The sequence below is a fragment of the Syngnathoides biaculeatus genome, chromosome 12, assembly GCF_019802595.1.
Source record: "Syngnathoides biaculeatus isolate LvHL_M chromosome 12, ASM1980259v1, whole genome shotgun sequence".
NCBI lineage: Eukaryota > Metazoa > Chordata > Actinopteri > Syngnathiformes > Syngnathidae > Syngnathoides > Syngnathoides biaculeatus.
The window spans coordinates 4597275-4615814 of NC_084651.1; the positions used below are offsets into that span (position 1 = coordinate 4597275).

Sequence of the window (18540 nt, forward strand, 5' to 3'; positions counted from 1 at the left end):
TGAACATTTACTAAGATCAGATCAACTTTCTCCATTGGAATAAATTGAAAGTTCATGAATCCGTTCCAAATGTCCAAAACAGATGAGGAAAAAAAAATGTAATGTAAGAAGAAAAATTTATAGTATAAAAACATAATAAAAGAGAACGTTAAGAAATTAACTGCTTTCATAAATCCATATTTAGTGGATGTGCTGCAATATTTGCTTGTTGGGTGTGCGCCTTTAAGGGGTGCGGCCTAGTGAATGACATCACAGCTAAAGACAGGTTGGTTGCTTGTTACAGCGTGAGCAATCTACTCGTGAGTTGTGACCTACAGCAGCTCCCTGCGGGCGTTCTCGTTGATTCGCGCCTGAAACTGCATGGGCGACTGTGGGTCTCCTTGCCCACATGCGAGGGTATATCAGTACCTTGACTGCTCTACTTTTTTTTAACTTCCCTCTCGCCGCACCATAACTGAAGCTTGGTCGTACTTTTGGTTTGCAACGCAAAGCAAAAAAATATTCCAACAACGGCTCATATTGTAACTCCTAAAACTTGAAAGTCAAGGTAAACACACGGGCAGTAAAGAGGAAGATTCCTGCTTTCAAAAACATTTAACTTGTACCCTAAAGTAAACTCTGAGTGTCATTGACAGGTGATCAGTCAGGACTTTATCCCGCCCATTGCGTCTCAAGGCTCCCTTCCAGTCGCTGTGTCTCGCCCTTGTTTGCAGATTGCATCGCTTTTATTGGTCTGTGTTCTTTCCAAAGGATCTTTCGCACGCTCTGATCCGCGTCTTTGCATCCTGATGAGCCAGCAGAGCCAATCGGGCACACAAAGCCAAGCGAGCAAGTAACCTTCTCCTCGTGACCCGGACCCCCGTATCCAATACGCCTGTTTAACATTGGCCGCCGACAAGGACGTGGTTGACGCTGCGACGGGGGGGGGGGGGGGGGGGTGTAATGGCGTCAATACTCCTAATGTGGACACGCGCTAGATGAAACTCGGGGGATTAACGAGGGATGGAACCGACTGTTGCACAATGCAGGTTGTTGTCTGCTTAGGCTTTACCGAGAATGGCTCATTCTGGACCATCACCAATTTAGATTGGCATCAAATAGTACAACTTCATTAATATCTTACTTCTTAATATGCCTGAATTATGTCCTTTGGAGTTCTGCAGGCAGGGCAATTTGATTTTTCAGTAGTAGCCGCAAACCCCAATAGCCCCGCCACAATGAACGCACTAGTAGCAACTAATACAAACTCACAATTAACAGCAACGAAGAGGAGGATTCTGCATTTACGTCACGGCTTGTGGCTGTTGGCCATGATAAAAAGAAACATTTTATTCAAGTGAAAACTCAGCGCTGGGCTGCTACGCTACAACAAATAGGAGAGTGCGGAGCTCAGCAGCAGATTGAGCTAACGTTAGCACAGGTGTTTGTTTCAGTAATTTCCACACTTAAAGGGGAAGTGCACTCGTTGAAAATAATGTATGAGATAGGTCATGTCATTGGTACTGTAACTTTAAAATAATGATTTTCATCAGATATCATTTAAGGTTGTGTTGAGGATATTTATGTCGCCAATTACGAATTTTGGTCGGGCCGAGAGGGAGCTCCGGGGGCCTTTTTTTATGCAATTATGGCCTCCGAGTAGTCAGACTCCGCGTCATTCCCGTCCGAAGAACCATCCGAATATTCAACATTATAGACAGCCAGAGGTTCAAATCTGTATGGACGTATTCCTCCGTCTCCTCTCCAAATTGTCTTATTTTCATTTATTTATTTTCATACCTATTTACAGGGAGTCCTCGGTCTACGACTGAAATCCGTCCCTACAGTAGCGACTTAACTCGGATTTCGACTGAAGTCGGATTCCACCATTAAAGTCAGAATTTACATCAAAATAGTTTGTATTAAAAACAAATTAATTAAAATAAATACGATGATGTACTTAGCATTACTGCTGAGAGGTGGATGGCGAGGAGTCCTCAATCCTCTCCATCTTGACAAGTATCAAAGAAACTTGTTTTGTGATCATTGTATCTGACGTAGCACCGGAACCCTTCACATTTGCTAAAATACGGGCGGTGACTTTAATTATTGTCACCACGGTCGGCCGACTGAAGCCTCGTGGCGTTGGCGTCTCCCCTTTCTCCAACCTTTTAATGCTCTTGAGCTTCATTTCCATGGTCATGGATTTTGTTATGGCCGCAGAAGCATTGCTAAAAGACACAGCTTTCTTCTTTGGGGCGATAAATGCCAAGACAAGCACTAGCCGGACAAAATGGCGGACGGGGGACGGGCGTTGTAAAGTCAAAACGTCTTGGGTCAAGAACGTCTTAACCCGATATATATAATATGTAATTAAATAAATGGGGTTGAAGTTCACGTACCTCTCGGCCGGTCAGGACGTGTCGCGCCAACTTGACCTTGGCGAAATTCCCCTTCCCGATGGTCTTGAGGAGGCGGTAGTTCCCAATATGGGGGTGCTCCTCCGCGGAGGTGAAAGAGTTGCGGCATCGCGGCAGGCTGTGGCGACTCGCCGACTTCGCCGGAGGAACTGGGGGCTCCGCGAAGCCGTCCACTGATGAATGCTGTTAAAAAAAAAAAAAAAAAAAAAGATTTTAATAAGTTTAATTTCATTTCAATTCATTTAAATGTGTTTAAAGCAAGTGGTTGAAGAGTGACTATTGGGGGGGGGGGGTTGGTTCAATTCATTGTACGTTCCTTACACCCCCGCAAATTACAAAAATCTGTGAATAATGGATGCAGTATTTATACACTCAGCAGGTAAAGCGGTGGCCACACTGTTCTGAGGACCCGGGTTCGATTCCCTTCCCGCCTGTGTGGAGTTTGCACGTTCTCCCCGTGCTTGCGTGGGTTTCCTCCGGGCACTCCGGTTTCCTCCCACATCCCCAAAAACATGCACCATTAATTGAACACTCGAAAATTGCCCTTAGGAGTGATTGTGAGTGCGGCTGTTTGTCTCCGTCTGCCCTGCGATTGGCTGGCGACTAGTTCAGGGTGTACCCCGCCTCCTGCCTGTTGACAGCTGGGATAGGCTCCAGCACTCCCCGCGACCCTTGTGAGAATAAGCGGCAAAGAAAATGGATGGATGGCTGCATATGTATCATACTTTTGCAACCATACGATGCACTTAAAAGTATGTCTTATGTGCGCAATTGTTGTGTGACGTGTGAAAACACTGGTTACATTGTTAGCATGTATGCTAGCACATATTTTAGTGATACCATATGTTGGCGCTCACAAGGCAGAGAAGATGAATTGCTTTTTACATTTGTAAGCAGACTGCATGCAAAAGTTGTGTTTGCACTGCTGTTTACACGGGAGAACACAAAGTAGCAGCCTGCATGCTAATCTAATGAACGAGTCACGTGACCTCCTCTCCCTCCCTGACACACTGACCTTATCAGCACCGGATGACACTAATTCATTTTTCAAGCTTCTGAGAGAACGCTCACAAATTCCAGTGCGGCCCTTCTAACCGTACGGCGACACCAGTTGCGTTATTTGTCACACGGAGGTGAATTAGCGGCGGGTGGCTGCGGACACAACGCCGCCCACGTCCGTCCGAGTCAGCGCTTCCGTGATCCTCCGCTCTTCCCGCAGCGCCACGCCCAGCCAGAGGATAATACCCCCGGTGCGGCACCCCGGGCCGGGCCGGCCGGCCGGCTCCCGTTTCAGGCGGGGGAACGCTACACCCTGCGGGGTGCGGATTCACATCTGACATCCCGTGAGTCACCGGGGCGTGTTTGATAAAAACAATTCTCTGGAGGAGACCAATTTGGAAGTTTGGCAGGATAAACTGGTTAAAAAAAACATGATTGAACACTTGGCCTGCTCCCAAACTGCTCTGAATGAACCAAAACGGAGAACCGGGACAGGTTCTTCTTGACGGGCTGGTGCGTCACATCGCCGTAAATTTACAAGCGTTGCTTCCCGTGTACTGCAAACCACACGAAATGATCGAAGCAAGTCATATTGAAAGACGCTTCGCCATTTCATCGATATCCAACTTAATTTTCTTCTTCTGGAGGAAAATTCACCGCACGTCTTGTAGGGCTCACTTGGCCCCCCGGGAAAAAAATAAAATTGTGGTACCGATATCCTAAATTTCAGAACTAGGGTCAGTAGGTAGTTTTTTTTTTTAACCAGTAGAACAACTCTGTCTTACTCATGGTGTTTTTCTAATAAATGCTCACATGAAAGCCAAGTGAGCAATTTTTCAAGATCCTTGTTATCCAGCTTCAGGGTCATGCACTAGTACACTTTTTGTATGACTACTAGACGATTAGGCGCACTACATAGAAGGACTAGGGTGCACTTATACAACAAATTTGTCTTACTACTTAAATTTTTAAAATTCAAAATCCTTGATATCCCACTTTAGCTTCATGCACTAGTAGCTATCTGTTTTGTCCTCACTAGTAAGACAACTCAGCCCACTAGTAAAATGACCAGGGTGCACTAGTAGAACAACTGTCTTATTTTGAATTTTTTTTTCAATAAATGTTCAAATGGAAAGACATTTGAGTGTCACTAGTAGCACATAGATGTCATCCACAGTAGTTTTGCCTCAATACTAGTAGCCCGTACCACTGCCTAGATTTTCCTACAAGTGATTACATAAAGCACACTAGTACAATATATAGTATCTATTCTGGATTTTGGAGAGTCATATGAGGACATATTTGATATAAAGGATATCTAACCATTATTTGGGCATTTGTTAGAAAAAAAAAAATGTTAAAGTGTATGTCAGGACCCCAGTGCACCTTTTTGCTAATATTACACAGTTTTTATGCTGAATACGAATCTTAAATCCGTTTCGAAGGAAACATTTTTATGTTTCGATTATCTGCAACAAATGATCGCACATTCCTGGATTCGCCGGAAAAGGACGGAAACGTCGCGGAAAAAGCCGATCGGGAGCGTGACGGAGGACGTCGTGACGCCAACGTGGATCCCGTAGGAGCACACTGTAAGAACGCCGATGAATTTCCCGATAATTCGAGCGATGAACATTATTCTGAAGGGTCCCACGAAGACGGTGAAGGTTATCAATTTCAGCCAGTTCGACAGCCCACACACGTTCGAATTCAGACGAAGTAGCTCGCCACGAAGAAGCCGACGCAGACCCATCGTGGAGGAAATGCTTCGGGTTGGAAATATCGACTGGTAAGCGTTTGCAAAGTTCTTGTTTGGTTTAATAAGTCATAAACTGGTAAATAGTCAAGGCTTCGATATCCTGAATGCAAATACGAAGTTTTCGGTCTTGTTTTGAAATTGTGCAAACGCCGTGTATTTAGTGATTTGGTACGCGACAAACACTTTGCGGAGGAAATGCTTACTATTGCACCAAAACACACAGAAGCTGATAACGTAGTCTAAGTTGGTACATTTTCACAAATAACGATGTTAATGAACGTAATCCATTTAAAATGTTGCCACGTTTATTTGAGAGCTATAACTGCTCATAACTTACTTCACCATAAATATATTTTCACATGGTAAACTGATGCCATAACCAGACAGTACCCAGACCCGCCCAAACCCTATTTTTGTCACCATTTTCCCAAGATGTCACGAGCAGAACCGCAAAACTTTATTCTGAAATCCGAAAGTCGGTATCCTGTCCTTTTGTCTGGGCACTAAATGCTTCAAATACAATTGACTCCCGGTTTATCGTCGTTCCAAAACAGCCCATCCCAGATTTTGTGACATCAGAGGTCCGCCCACTAAATGAGTCGTTTTGCAGGCAAGAGGAAACTAGGTCAAAGTTCGCAGACTTTAATTCATAAACACTTGTATTGTTTTTGAAAAAACATCAAACAGGATATGCATTTTACGGAACAGTTGAACATGTATTTTCGTCCAGATAAGATAATTAAAAATTATTTTATTCTTAACATTCCAAACACTTTAATAGACCCAGTTGCCTCACTATTCGGACATAGACATACTACGAGTGCGCTTAATTGTCTTACTAGTACTGACAAACAGCGTAGTAGTAAATGGACCTTAAGCTAGATAACAAGGACACAGAATAAATGTTCTTTCCATAGCGTCGAAGTAATGTCTTCACGGAAGTCTGATACACGCACACACGCACACACACACACACACACACACACACACACACACACACACACACACACACACACACACACACAAAATTGTCCACTAAAAGCCTCCAGTCTCTCGAGTAATAAGATGTTATGCAATGACGTTCGCTTGCTATAGTGGGCCGGGGGTTGCGAGCTGAAGTCAGACTCATTCGAGCCCGGCTGGCTGCGACTGAGTGCCTTTTGTTTATTGATTTTCCTCAATAGCAGACACGTATAGAGTGGATAGAAGAAGTCTACACAACATGCCCTTGCACAAGTGCCAGCTTTTTGTTTTTTTGGTGATATAACATAGGGGGGGGCGCTAAGACCTTTTCCCACCACAAATGTGACTTTGAACTTGTGGAACTTCCATCCATCCATCCATCCATCCTTCCATTATCTACCACTCTTCCAGGTGGGGTTGCGGGGAAAGTATCTTCAGCAGGGATACCCAGACTTTCCCTTTCCCCAGCCACTTCCTCCAGCTCTTCCGAAGGGATCCCGAGGCGTTCCCGAGCCAGCCGAGAGACATAGTCTCTCCGGCGTGTCCTGGGTCGTCCTCGGGGTCTCTTTCCGGTGGTACGTGCCAGGAACACCTCACCAAGGAGGCGTCCAGGAGGGAATCCGGATGAGATGGCCCAGCCACCTCGTCTGGCTCCCCGAGCTTCTGACCCTATCGCTAAGGGAGATCCCGGATACCCTGCGGCGGAAAATCTTTTCGGCCGCTTGTATCCGGGATCTTTTTTTTTTTTCAGTCAAGACCCACAGCTCGTGCGCATAGGTGAGGGTAGGAACGTAGGTTGACTGGTAAATTGAGAGCTTCGCCTTTCGACTTTACCACAACGGACCGATACAAAGTCCGCATCACTGCAGACGCCGCACCGATCCGTCTGTCGATCTCTCGCTCCGTTCTTCCCTCACTCGTGAACAAGACCCCAAGATACTTGAGCTCTTAATTGGACAAAAATTAATCATTTAGTTCGGAGGAACCAATACCAAACAACTGAGATATGATAGTTGCATTAGCGTGCACACCCTCTTATAATTGGGCATGTGGCTGTCTTCATAATGAACACATTAACACACAATTCACATTCAAACGGATGTCGTTCGGTGGCACTCGGCACACACCTGCCGCCATTTCAAGTTCCACTTAATTAACACCGAGTTCAGCGGTTCTAGTCGGCTCTTCAAGACTTTTTTTTTTTGTTTGTTTTGTCTTTCAACCAGAACCCTGAAGCTTTTGTGTTAACCACTGAATGCTCATTGGAACTGTTCCTAATTCCCGCCACCTTTTCTAAGGCCCAGCTGAAGAAAAACAGCCTCAAACCGTGAAGCTGCCACTTGCCCGCTTCAATGCCGTTCTTTTGGCAATGAGCAGTGTTGTGAAAATACTCTCGGAAAGTTCAATCTTGGCTTTATAAATAGATAAGAGAAAAAGTTCTGAAATGATTTAGCTCGGTCTATTTTATTATAGCACAAAAACCTGTCATTTGAACGTTTTTATATCAAGTGCAGCGACGTCTGAGCCACACACCGCATTAGTTTCAAGTCGAGTCCGAGATGCGCCAGAAAGTGTTAACTAGAGAAAATGGCTGGAGTGACCTTTAAAGCAGTGCGTCAAACGCACTTAGTTCACACACCTCTACGAAAGGTCGTCTTTAAGAGTGTTGCACATGCTTTTAAATCTAATTCTGAGCCTCACTTTCAGGAACCTAACGCTGTCTAAACTAATGTTTACAGAAATGCAACGCACGCTGCTATTTGACGATGACAGTGAGCCGTACACAAAGTAATCTGTGCGTACGTCTCAATAACAACGGGATGGAGAAATAAAGAGAAAGTACGTACGTTTATGCCAACATGTGTAACTTCATTACTTCACACGAGATGCCAGCTAGCTATTTGCTCGCTATTTGTAGCGAGGACATTGTTAAGCATTTCAAAAGTGCTTGCCAGACCTTGACAGTAAAATATTGAAACTCAAGAACCGTCAAACATCCCGAGCACTCAAATTCCAAGCACCGAAAAAGCTTTTCAAGGACGCAAAACATTATAATTCTTTTCTTTTTTAAGTATGCAAATAAATCAACTTAAAATTCAACACAACACAAAAATGAGGCATTTTGTCTTGTCACCATTCTAAATATAGGCATTACCCAGCTTCTCGATCGCATTTTCAAGCACCACAAAACAATAATGCATAATATTCATGCATTTCCGAGCATGTCGAGCACTAGAAGTGACAATTCAAGCACAATTGGAACCCCTGAACACAGATGGAAGGGTTTTTGTTTAGTAATTGTGCTTTAACCATTCAGAAATCAAAACAATAAAACATCAGCACAATAACGGCACATTTGAAGCACTGCACGCACTCAAAACAGTAACATTTAATTATGTAAATATTCCACGCACCCCAAAACAGAACTAAAGCATTTCAAGTACCAATGAAACATCTGGACCCCCAATTGAGGGGTCCTGCGTGGTTCTTGTGTTGTCACCAACTCATCATGTAAAATTATTTTCTACCATCCCAAGCATTCAAATGCAAGCATTTAAGTAGTCCAAGCAGACCAAAACATTAGAATTTGATGCATTCCCAGTACTCCGGAACCAAAAATAAACATTAAAATTCAAGTATTTTAAGGACCAAAGAGAGAACCCGGCACACATAAAAAGGGGTTTTGCATCGTCATTGTGCCACCACCATTGCAGCATGTGCTCCAAAATAAAATGTATTTGATCATCATCATCTCTCCTATTGTGCCTTTGTGCAAAATAAGGGGGAAAAAAGACACCCAAAAAATTAAATACCCTCAAATACACTCCCCAAATCATAAATCAGGCATTTCAAGCAGCCTTGAAACATTCAAATGCATGCAATTAAGTATTCCAAGCACCCCAAAACATTTGAATTACAGCATTTTGAAGCACTCCACGCACTCAAAACAGTAAGATTTAATTATGTAAGTATCCCGAGTACCCCAAAACAGAACTAAAGCATTTCAAGTACCAATGACATGTCTGGGCCCAAAATTGTGGGGTTCTGCGTGGTTGTTGTGTTGTCACCAACTCATCATGTAAAATTATTTTATACCATCGGCAAGCATTTAAGTAGTCCATGCACCCCAAAACATGAGAATTTAATGCATTCCCAGTACTCCAGAACCACAAAACATTAAAATTCAAATATTTTACGGATCAAAGGGGGAACCAGGCACACATAAACGGGGGTTTTGCGTCGTCATTGTGCCACCACCATGCAGTATGTGCTCTGAACTAGAATGTATTTGATCATCATCATCATCCCTCCTATTGTGCCTTTGTGCAAAAAATGGTGTCAAAAAATACACCCAAATTCAATACTCTTACCTTACAATCAGAAAATCTGGCATTTCAAGCACCCTTGAAACATTCAATACATGCAATTAAGTATTCCAAGCCCCCCAAAATACTTGAATTACAGCATTTTAAGTCCCCCAATGTTCACAAGACATTGAAATTACAGCATTTCTAGCCCCAATCGCACCCCTGAACACAAAAAGGAGGCCTGTCTATGATTATTGTCTTGTCATCATGTGTAAATCAATGCATTTTTCCAGGATCCTAAGCAACTGGAAACTTCCATATTGACGCATTTCCATATTTCAAGCTCATCTAAACAATACAATTCAGGAATTTCAAACACTAAGGAACAGGAAAAAAGGAAAAGGAAAGAAACGAAATTGGTTTTGTGCGGTCATTGTGCTGGCAACCGTGCAGCGTGACTCCAAACTACAATGAATGTTTAAACATCGCTCCAACTCTTGTGTATCGCTTATGATCATTATTGGATATGTTTCCATAAAAAAAAAAAAAAATGTGCAACGTAGGTCGGTCGGTGTCGTGTCAGGGAGGGAGTGCTTATGAATAATACCCGGCCACCCCTCCTCCTCCTCCGGCACCGACCGAGCGTGCAGTTCGGGGCCCACGAGGTGATGGATGTCACATTGCGATGCTTCCGAGCCAAAAAGTAGGCCAACATAACATCCCACCCACCCACCAACCCACAACCGAAATATTGAGGTGAATAAATCGCGGTTATTTAGTTTCACGTTGCCATTTTTAAATATAGATTCCAACGCGGAGGGCTGACGCAGTGCGCGTGTTGTGGGCCGGCTTTCCCAGCACTGGAGCGTCACATCCAGGCCAAGTGCACCTTCCGTGCTGAGTTATTCTGGTCCCGGGTGGGTTTTATTCCCGAAAGAGGCGGCGGGGTGAGTCCTCATTGGCCGCGTTGCGCTTTAGCCCTCCCTCAAACTAGCTAGCCGCCTGCCATTTGCTTTCCTCCCCCGTCCGCACTGAAACAACACCTCACGAAACAAAACGCATTTATTAAAATAAATAAATAAATGACTTACGTTCTCGGTGTCACGCTCGTTGACCGTGGGCAAAGGCGTCCTGGTCGACATCTTGTGTGAGGGGCGGAGGAGGTGGGAGCCTAGCAAAGAGGCCGCTCGACGGACGGGCACAGGGCAGACGCGGCTACGGGACCCACCTTCTCTTCTACATCCCCCCCGACCACCACCACCACCACCACCACCACCGCCGCCGCCGCCGCCGCCAACCCTTTTCCTCAGCACAAAGCCAAGCCGGCAGGAAGTGCGCAGACGGCGGCTAGCTTAGCGCGGCATTGGCCCGGCCAAGTTAGCGCGGCAAGGGGTGGGAGGAGGGTGGCGGGTGGGGGGTTGCCTCGGCCGGCTCGCGTCAAGATGTCTTCGCCGTGAGGCTCCAAAGGTTCCGGGCTTCGGCCTTGGGGAAGCTAGGCCGGCTCTGGCTAGACGGAGCGCCGAGTGGAGGAGGGAAGAAGAGCGAGGACGAGATGGAGGGAGGAGAGAGAGAGAGAGAGAGGGAGGGGCAGGAAGGAAGATGCGCATCTCAAAACCTCCCACCAGGAAGGATGGAGGTCTCTCTCTCGCTCTCTCTCTTTCTCTTTTTCACCTCGTTCTCTGTGTTTCTCTCCCTTTTTTTGTCGCCTCCCCAATGGAGTCACCAGCAAAAAGTTAGCGCCGAGGCATTGATTTAAATCCCTTGAAAAAGGCCCACTAAGGGTCCAAATTCAATTTATGTTTAAGAAAAAAAATGAATGAAATGAGGGTGCAGCACGACGTTTTTTTTGGGGGGCATTATTGTTGTCATGCTAATTGGGCGGTGAACATGCTTTAGCTAACTAGCAGCAGGGTGAGGCCTTGGCTGGAGAAAAAGTAAAAAAATAAATTTGGTCGACAGTGACATCTGTAGGAGAATGTCAGTATTGCCCCCTCGTCAGTCACTGCGGTTATTTTTAATTTTAATTTCCGAGACTGCTAAGATTGAATGTATGAAAAAAAGCAACGTTTCTTTCCAGTTGTTCATTTTTCATTGTGGAAATAAAACTGGGACTTAAATAAAGCAACACCCTACCACAGACTGTGGTCAACATATTACTCCAAGATTAAAAAAAAATATATATATATGTGTTCTGTCTAATTCCCCCTAAATAGTACACAATTAATGGTGATTAAAATTTGTTTAACGTATGTTGTCTAATTAGTTACTTTACTCACTCTTCATTTATTGTTTGTTTTACAACTCATCATATCGCTGCGATTTTTTGCGCATACATTTTTTTTAATTTTGGTTACACAGTAGTGGAATAGCTTGTGATATTAGGTACTAGCTACTTAATATCCATGCACTAGTACACTCCTCTTCACTAGTTGGACGACGGGTACCCAATTACACTTAGCAAACAACAGTGTGCCGCACCTGTAACACAGCTAGGTCCAACTAGTAGGCGCGCGTGGTGCACTATTAGCCTCCTGGACCCCACCAGTAACACAAAAATGTACACTTGTAATTTTATTTAATATCATATGCCTATGAAAAGTAATGCCCCTCCCTTCAATCATGAGCACATAATGTCAACGGGAAGTACATGAGTCCTGCGGCCACTAGGTGTCAGGCCATACCAGAAAATGTGAGCTGGTGAACTTTTTTCGGTAATTTTTAAATACTATATTTAAAAAGTTAAGAAGGAAAAACTACAGGGAAACTAATTTCGTGTAGCTTATATGCGTGGGTTTTCTCTGACTTTCGTGATGATAAGGGGTGTAGAAAATATGGATGTAACTGTACCTTTAACTGAGTATATAAAACACAAATATTCACATTTTTAATATGATTCATAATGCTTATAATTTATTAACTGAATTAATGATAATATATAGCATCACGTGGAATATTGTTCGCTAGTATGATTTAAGTTAGAGGTCCAAAGCAACCTATTTTGTACTGAGGATAAAAGTAAAACAAAAAGTGAGGAAAAATAGAAATGGAAAATAGAAAAATAGATAAAAAAATAAAAAATAGAAATATACGAAATTGATTGTTTTACCACAAAAGATTTAAAATATTTAATATTCATTTTTCAGTACCCCACTTGTTTATTGTTTTTTTTTTTAAATTAGGGGTGGAATTAACTAATTCCATCTACCGAGCGAAAAAATGTGCAGGGGAAAAAAAAGTCAATATTTTTTATTGTATTTATGAGTTTGGGTGTGAATTTTTGTTTCTGTGTGCGTGTACCAAAAGACAGTTGGGAGTACTATATGGATGGATCGACTTTAAATATTTATATAATAATAATATATAATATTTATTTAATTATGAAAATAAATAAGAATATTTAATTCAATATATTATTATATAATATATTTAATATTTTTTAATAAATCATATGTAATTTTAAATCATCATATGAATATCAGCCCCTACCCAATCCCATGCTGGTCATAAAATAATTAATTCACACGTACTCTGAGTAAATTTCACTTATGAATAATATATTATGACTACGAATTGAATTGTGCTCAAGTACAATGTCATAAAATAAAGTGGCACAGGTGTCAAACTCAAGGCCCGGGGGCCAAATCTGGGCTTTCCGCATGATTTTATGTGGTCCGCGAAGGCAAATTATGAGTAGCAACTTCCATCCATCCATCCATCCATCCATCCATCCATCCATCCATCCATTTTCTTAGCCGCTTATCCTCACCAGGGTAGCGGGGAGCGCTGGAGCCTATCCCAGCTGTCAACGGGCAAGAGGCGGGGTCCACCCTGAACTGGTCGCCAGCCAATCGCATGGCACATAGAGACAAACACCCGCACTCACAATCACACCTAGGGGCAATTTAGAGCGTCCAATTAATGAAGTGGGAGGAAACCGGAGTGCCCACCCGGAGAAAAGCCACGCAGGCACGGCGAGAACACGCAAACTCCGCGGGATCGAACCCGGGACCTTTACCAGCTGGGACCTTTACTTTCACTTGTGAACAGTCATTTGGTTTTCTTTCCACTCCTGCGCCAGGTTCTGCAGCTCAGCCCCACTTACGACGCACTTTTGCGTACAGTCCACCGGGTCGCCCCGCGCTCCCCAAGCAGAAACCGGATATAGAAAGTCCCGAGCCGTACGCGGCGCCAAGGCCCCGGCAGCTAACAATGGACTCAGCGTGACGCCGCGCATCACAATAAGTGACGATTATGGGACCCGAAAGCCACTGAGAACATTCTGCACGGCTCGGAGGAATTTCCAGCCTCAAGCGCGAGCGGCAAAGCTCTCTCTCTCGCCCGTCATCTTTGTCCGAATAAATGTCGCTGGAAAAAAACAAAAAAAAAACATTTTGTCCTTTTTGAGATAACGGAACAAAGAGATGAGGTAGTTTCGGTGGAACAAAATAAGGGGCGGCGAGGAGGTTGGGGGGGGGGGGCGCGGTTCAGACACTGGATCTTGGCATGCGGAGGGGCATTTTTGGAATTCTGCACATCTGATCCCAGAATGGATTGGCTCCCAAACATAGCAGATCGTATCTTTTCTGAGCGCAAACAAATGGAATCCTTGAAATTACGCCACTCTTTTTTTTTTTTTTTTTGTTCTCCTGACAAGTCACAGTGAGATAGCGAGCTGATATGTTTCTATTTTTGATCTGATAATATTTGCAAGGCCCGCATTAAATTGCATAATCAAACAAAGTAATCTAATGCTACTTCCTTTTTTTTTTGTGGAACCTGCTTTACTGTCAAGGGCTTCTTTCAACAAGAAAAAAATCCTTTTAATCTAATGTTTCCCCGTGTATTTCCTGTTCTGTTAATAATTTCCTCTGCTATTTTCTGAAAATGCTATTTGAAATTTTGGCCGCATCTTAGTACCAAGCAACTCCCGTAATTTCCAAATTTACAGGCCGCGTCTTTTTTCACACGCTTTCAACCCTGCCATTTATGCGGTGATGTGGCGCTAGTGTTAGCGCCGCGCAACCGTTAGTGGTGTGTCAGCGTTAGCACAGCGCTAGCATTAGTGGACCTGGTTATAAGCCTCGGTACACAGAAAGAGTTTAACACTAGCGTTGCATTAACGCTAGTGTCGTGTTAACGCTAGCGCTCCAATAATGCTAGCACTATGCGCTGCGCTAACTCTAGCACCGCGCTAAAACTAGCACCACGCTAAAGCTACTGCACCTGGTTATAAGCGTCGGTACACAGAGTTTAATGCTAGCGTCACATTAACAGTAGGGCTGTGCTAACACTAGCATTAGTGCACCTGGTTATAAACCTCGGTACAAAGAAAGAGTTTAACGCTAGCGTCGCGTTAACGCCGCGCTAATGCTAGCCCTCCGCGAACTCTAGCGCCACACTAAAGCTAGTGCTGTGCTAACGCTAGTGTTAGTGCACCTGGTTATAAGCCTCGGTACACAGAAAGAGTTTAACGGTAGCGCTGGGCTAATGCTGGCACTCCGCTAACTCTAGTGCCACACTAAAGCTAGCGCCGCGCCAAAGCTACCACATCAGCCTTGGTACACAGAGAGAGATTAACCCTAGCATGATCCCAACGTTACCGCAGTGCTAGCGTTAAACTCTGTGTACCGAGGCTTATAACCAGGTGCGCTGTTTAGGCCGGGAATTAAGGTATGTTGAAGTCAGTTGAGGAGCTTCATACAGGGCTTCGCCACCATCTTGTGGCCTCTATCGACAATTACAAACTTTACAGGGTACGGTGTCTCACACGAGCAGATTTTCTCTATTTGTGGATTAGAGTTAAACTAGTGGAACACCGGAAGGTAAATTCATTTAAACGGGTGCTTTGGGATAAGAATGACGCGGGTTTTTCAAGATAGCCCCAAGCAACTTTCAAAAATCAAGAAATCAAAGAAGAAAAAAAAACACAGAAGGTCCCCAACAAATCTTTCAGAAACAATCATTTTTCCCACAGATAAAGTCCAGTATACCCGTGAATACCGTTGTCTGCTTTGTCTATGTTGCTCCTCCATTTGTGTTAAAGTAGCAATTGTCTGAAGGTTCATCATTTTTACGCTCTATGCTAATTTCCGTTAGCAAGCCCGTGGCGTTTCGCAATGGATGTTAGCATAAAGCTACGTTTATCTTTTTGTTCGGTTGAACATTTTGGGTGTTAAAATATCCAATTCTGAGTTTGCTTTTCGTTTCGTGTCAATAAACCTCAACTGAAAGTAATATTAATACGCATCTTATTTGCAGAACCAAGCGAGCAGGCAGTCGGCAACAAGTGGTAAGGAACAAATTGTAATACAGCATAAAATGATTGAAAAGGTTATCTGAATTTATATCTCGCGTGACCTTTCCCGCGCTCGACTTTGCGGATCCCACTTTATTTATCTTCCAGGGAATTGAGTTCCACTCCTCCTCCTAAGTCGGGGGGCGCATCCACCCAGGGAACGCAACTCGTTCCTGGGATTCCGACGCTGCACCTGAGCCGCGCCGCTGTGGAATGTAATGGGCGCTGACACCGGTTTAATGAGTGCGAGTACACCCAGGGCCAAATGCAATTACATGCTCTCACAAGCAAGCATCGGCTGGAACAAAAAAAAAAAAATAATAATAATAAAGAGTGAGATCGAGGGAGACGGCCGCGATTCCTGCATTTCTCGGGAAGCATAACAATAAATAGTATCATATATGAAGAGGATTTCCAGTTTCAGTTCCGAGTTTTTTTTTTTAGCAGAGCCGCTGATAGTTACGGTGGGCTAATTCCAATTTTCGTCCTTTTTCGGGAGTGTGAGTTCAAGTTTTATGGCTGCAATAAAATCATACCTCGGTGATTTATACGGCAGTGATTACTTCTGGATGCTGGTTTTCCTCAGGTTTGGGCATTGGGCCAGATGTAATGATTTTGATGGACTATGGTGACATTTTTAGCTTGTGAAAATTGGACCTGAACTCAGTTTGAACTACTATCATGTGAAAGGTTTGAATTTTCTCTTTGTATTTCTGTACTTGCGTGACAAAAATGAATCAGTTCCTCTCTGTTTTGTTTTAGAAATGCCTTGAACGGACCCTTAATTGGCCTGCTAGATATTATTATTTACCATTTTGCTTTCACAGTGATAATATAAGGGATTTAAACTGTATTTAAAAATATCTGCCTTTATAAAAATAATACAAATACATTTTGGTTTTGATTGACACCATCAAATATGGCAACGATAAAAATAGTTGCATGTACTTGGGGGAGCTTCAAATCATGAAAAACAAAAAATTACATTTTTCACTCACATATCTGATACTAATAGTGTAATGTTGTCTTTGTGGTGTGAACTTCATCATGCTGAGAGAAATGTCTAGCTTACTGTACTATGTCGTTAGCATACAAGATAAGCTAACAGTTAGCCAAGCTTTATTTTGATTTGAACTTCAACTACATTTAACAATCGGTTCTCGAACGTCCCCGTTCTCAAACAAATCGGTTTTCAAACGAAAATTTAGAGATTTTTTTAGCTTCTGTTTTCGAACGAAAATCGCTACTTGAACGCCCCCGACAAAACACGGAAATAACAGAACGCGCGCGGCCCGACCAGCTGTCCCACGACGCGCTTTGTTATTGTGTATTACGCAAACGTGTCCCGTTAGGACTATTAACCCCCAATCATGGTTCCAAGGAAGTGACACTAGATCAGTAGATCAGTAAAGAAAAAAACTTCCAGGGGGCGAGTCACCCCCACCAAAGAGATTTGATAGTTGATATTTTTGCATTGCTTTTTCTTGTGAACTTTAATAATGCTCATTTCCATTAGCAATTCTGCATTTTTGTTTTAAAGATTTCATTAACTCGAGTTACAAGTTAATGTTTTTGTTTGTTACTTTTTGTAAAAATATTTCCATTTCTTTTTTCCCCCACATTATTGCTTGTTTAAAGTTATCCTACACTTTTGTTGATAAAAAAAAAAAAAAAAAAGTTTACAAGGCTGGGGGCCAAGTCGCTACAGATACGGCAATGCACTCCCAGCCTAGCCTATTCTACTACTAAAGTATACATTTTAAGCAAAAAACAAATATGTTTCTTAAATGATTTTATTATATAAAATATTTAAACTACACATGCATTTCTACTATGTAGTTTATTATCAGGAAAAGATTTTTAAAAATGCTTTAGAAAGCCTAATTTTTTAGGCTCGGAACGCATTATTTCTTTTTCCATTAATTGTAATGGGAAATATCCATTTGGTTTTCGAACAAATCACTTCTCGGATTGCCTTCTTGAACGGATTGTGGTCAAGAACCGAGGTTCTACTGAAGTTGTCGTAATATTCTTCCTCTTTGTATTTTTACGAGAGTCTGTCTAGCGTGTAGCTCCGTGCTGCCCCTTGCAGGTCAGACTTGGAACAGCATGCGTCATCGGAAAAATGACACCATGACAAACAACCACATAAACCAGCAGCATTCCAAATTCCTACTACCCCTGCCGATCATAACTGAGCATTATTGAAGTTGCAAAAGCAGGATCGGAACGGAGCTTTTTGCGTACCTGGTGTTGCGGCCGATGCATTTGGCGGCCTCCTCGACGAACAAACAAACAAACAAGATCACGAAGTCGAACCGGAGGGCATGAGAATCCACACTTGGCTGCCTGAGAAAAGCTTGGTAACGCTTGGCAAGGCAACAGGGTGCACCCTGCTCGGACAAGTCAACAAAACCTTGCTGGTATGCCGAATATTTTTGGTAGGCATAGATACGAGGCCGCACGAGGAATTTGATCAGGCGGCGAGCCAGCCAGCCAGCCAGCCAGCCAGCCAGCCAGCCTCCAGCTCGTTATTATTTCCCAGCAGCCACGGCGGTAACACGCGCTCGGGCTTCTGTTAAGCGCCTGGCGCGTCCGGGAGGCCTCCGCCCCGACTCCTCACCTGCCCTCACCTGCTCGCCTTGATGGCTGCCACTCATGCATGTGCTCACGCCCACGCATGCGCTGGCCATTCACTAGAAAATATGGACGTGAAAGGGAAAGTAAACAAACGGTGTGCAGAGGATATGCAGCGAGCCCCTGTTTTCCATTTTTAACATTATTACTCCCGTGGGAGTAATCTATCTATCTATCTAT

At 43.6% G+C, this 18540-nt stretch overlaps 1 protein-coding gene across 3 annotated transcripts in view; it reads right to left on the reverse strand.

Moving 5' to 3' along the window:
- mark1 (MAP/microtubule affinity-regulating kinase 1) overlaps positions 1-18243 on the reverse strand; it is a 52349-nt gene extending 34106 nt beyond the window's left edge. The window contains exons 1-2 of one of the 3 annotated variants that reach the window (XM_061837136.1): positions 17971-18243; positions 2382-2582 (exon numbers count right to left, since the gene is read on the reverse strand). In XM_061837136.1, the coding sequence (XP_061693120.1) occupies positions 2382-2582; positions 17971-17991 (222 nt within the window). In that variant the 5' untranslated portion in view covers positions 17992-18243. Of the gene's footprint in view, positions 1-2381; positions 2583-10519; positions 11548-17970 lie in introns of those variants that run through there. The other 2 variants (XM_061837135.1, XM_061837137.1) reach the window with 2 other exon arrangements.
- Between the last annotated feature and the right edge of the window lie 297 nt (positions 18244-18540).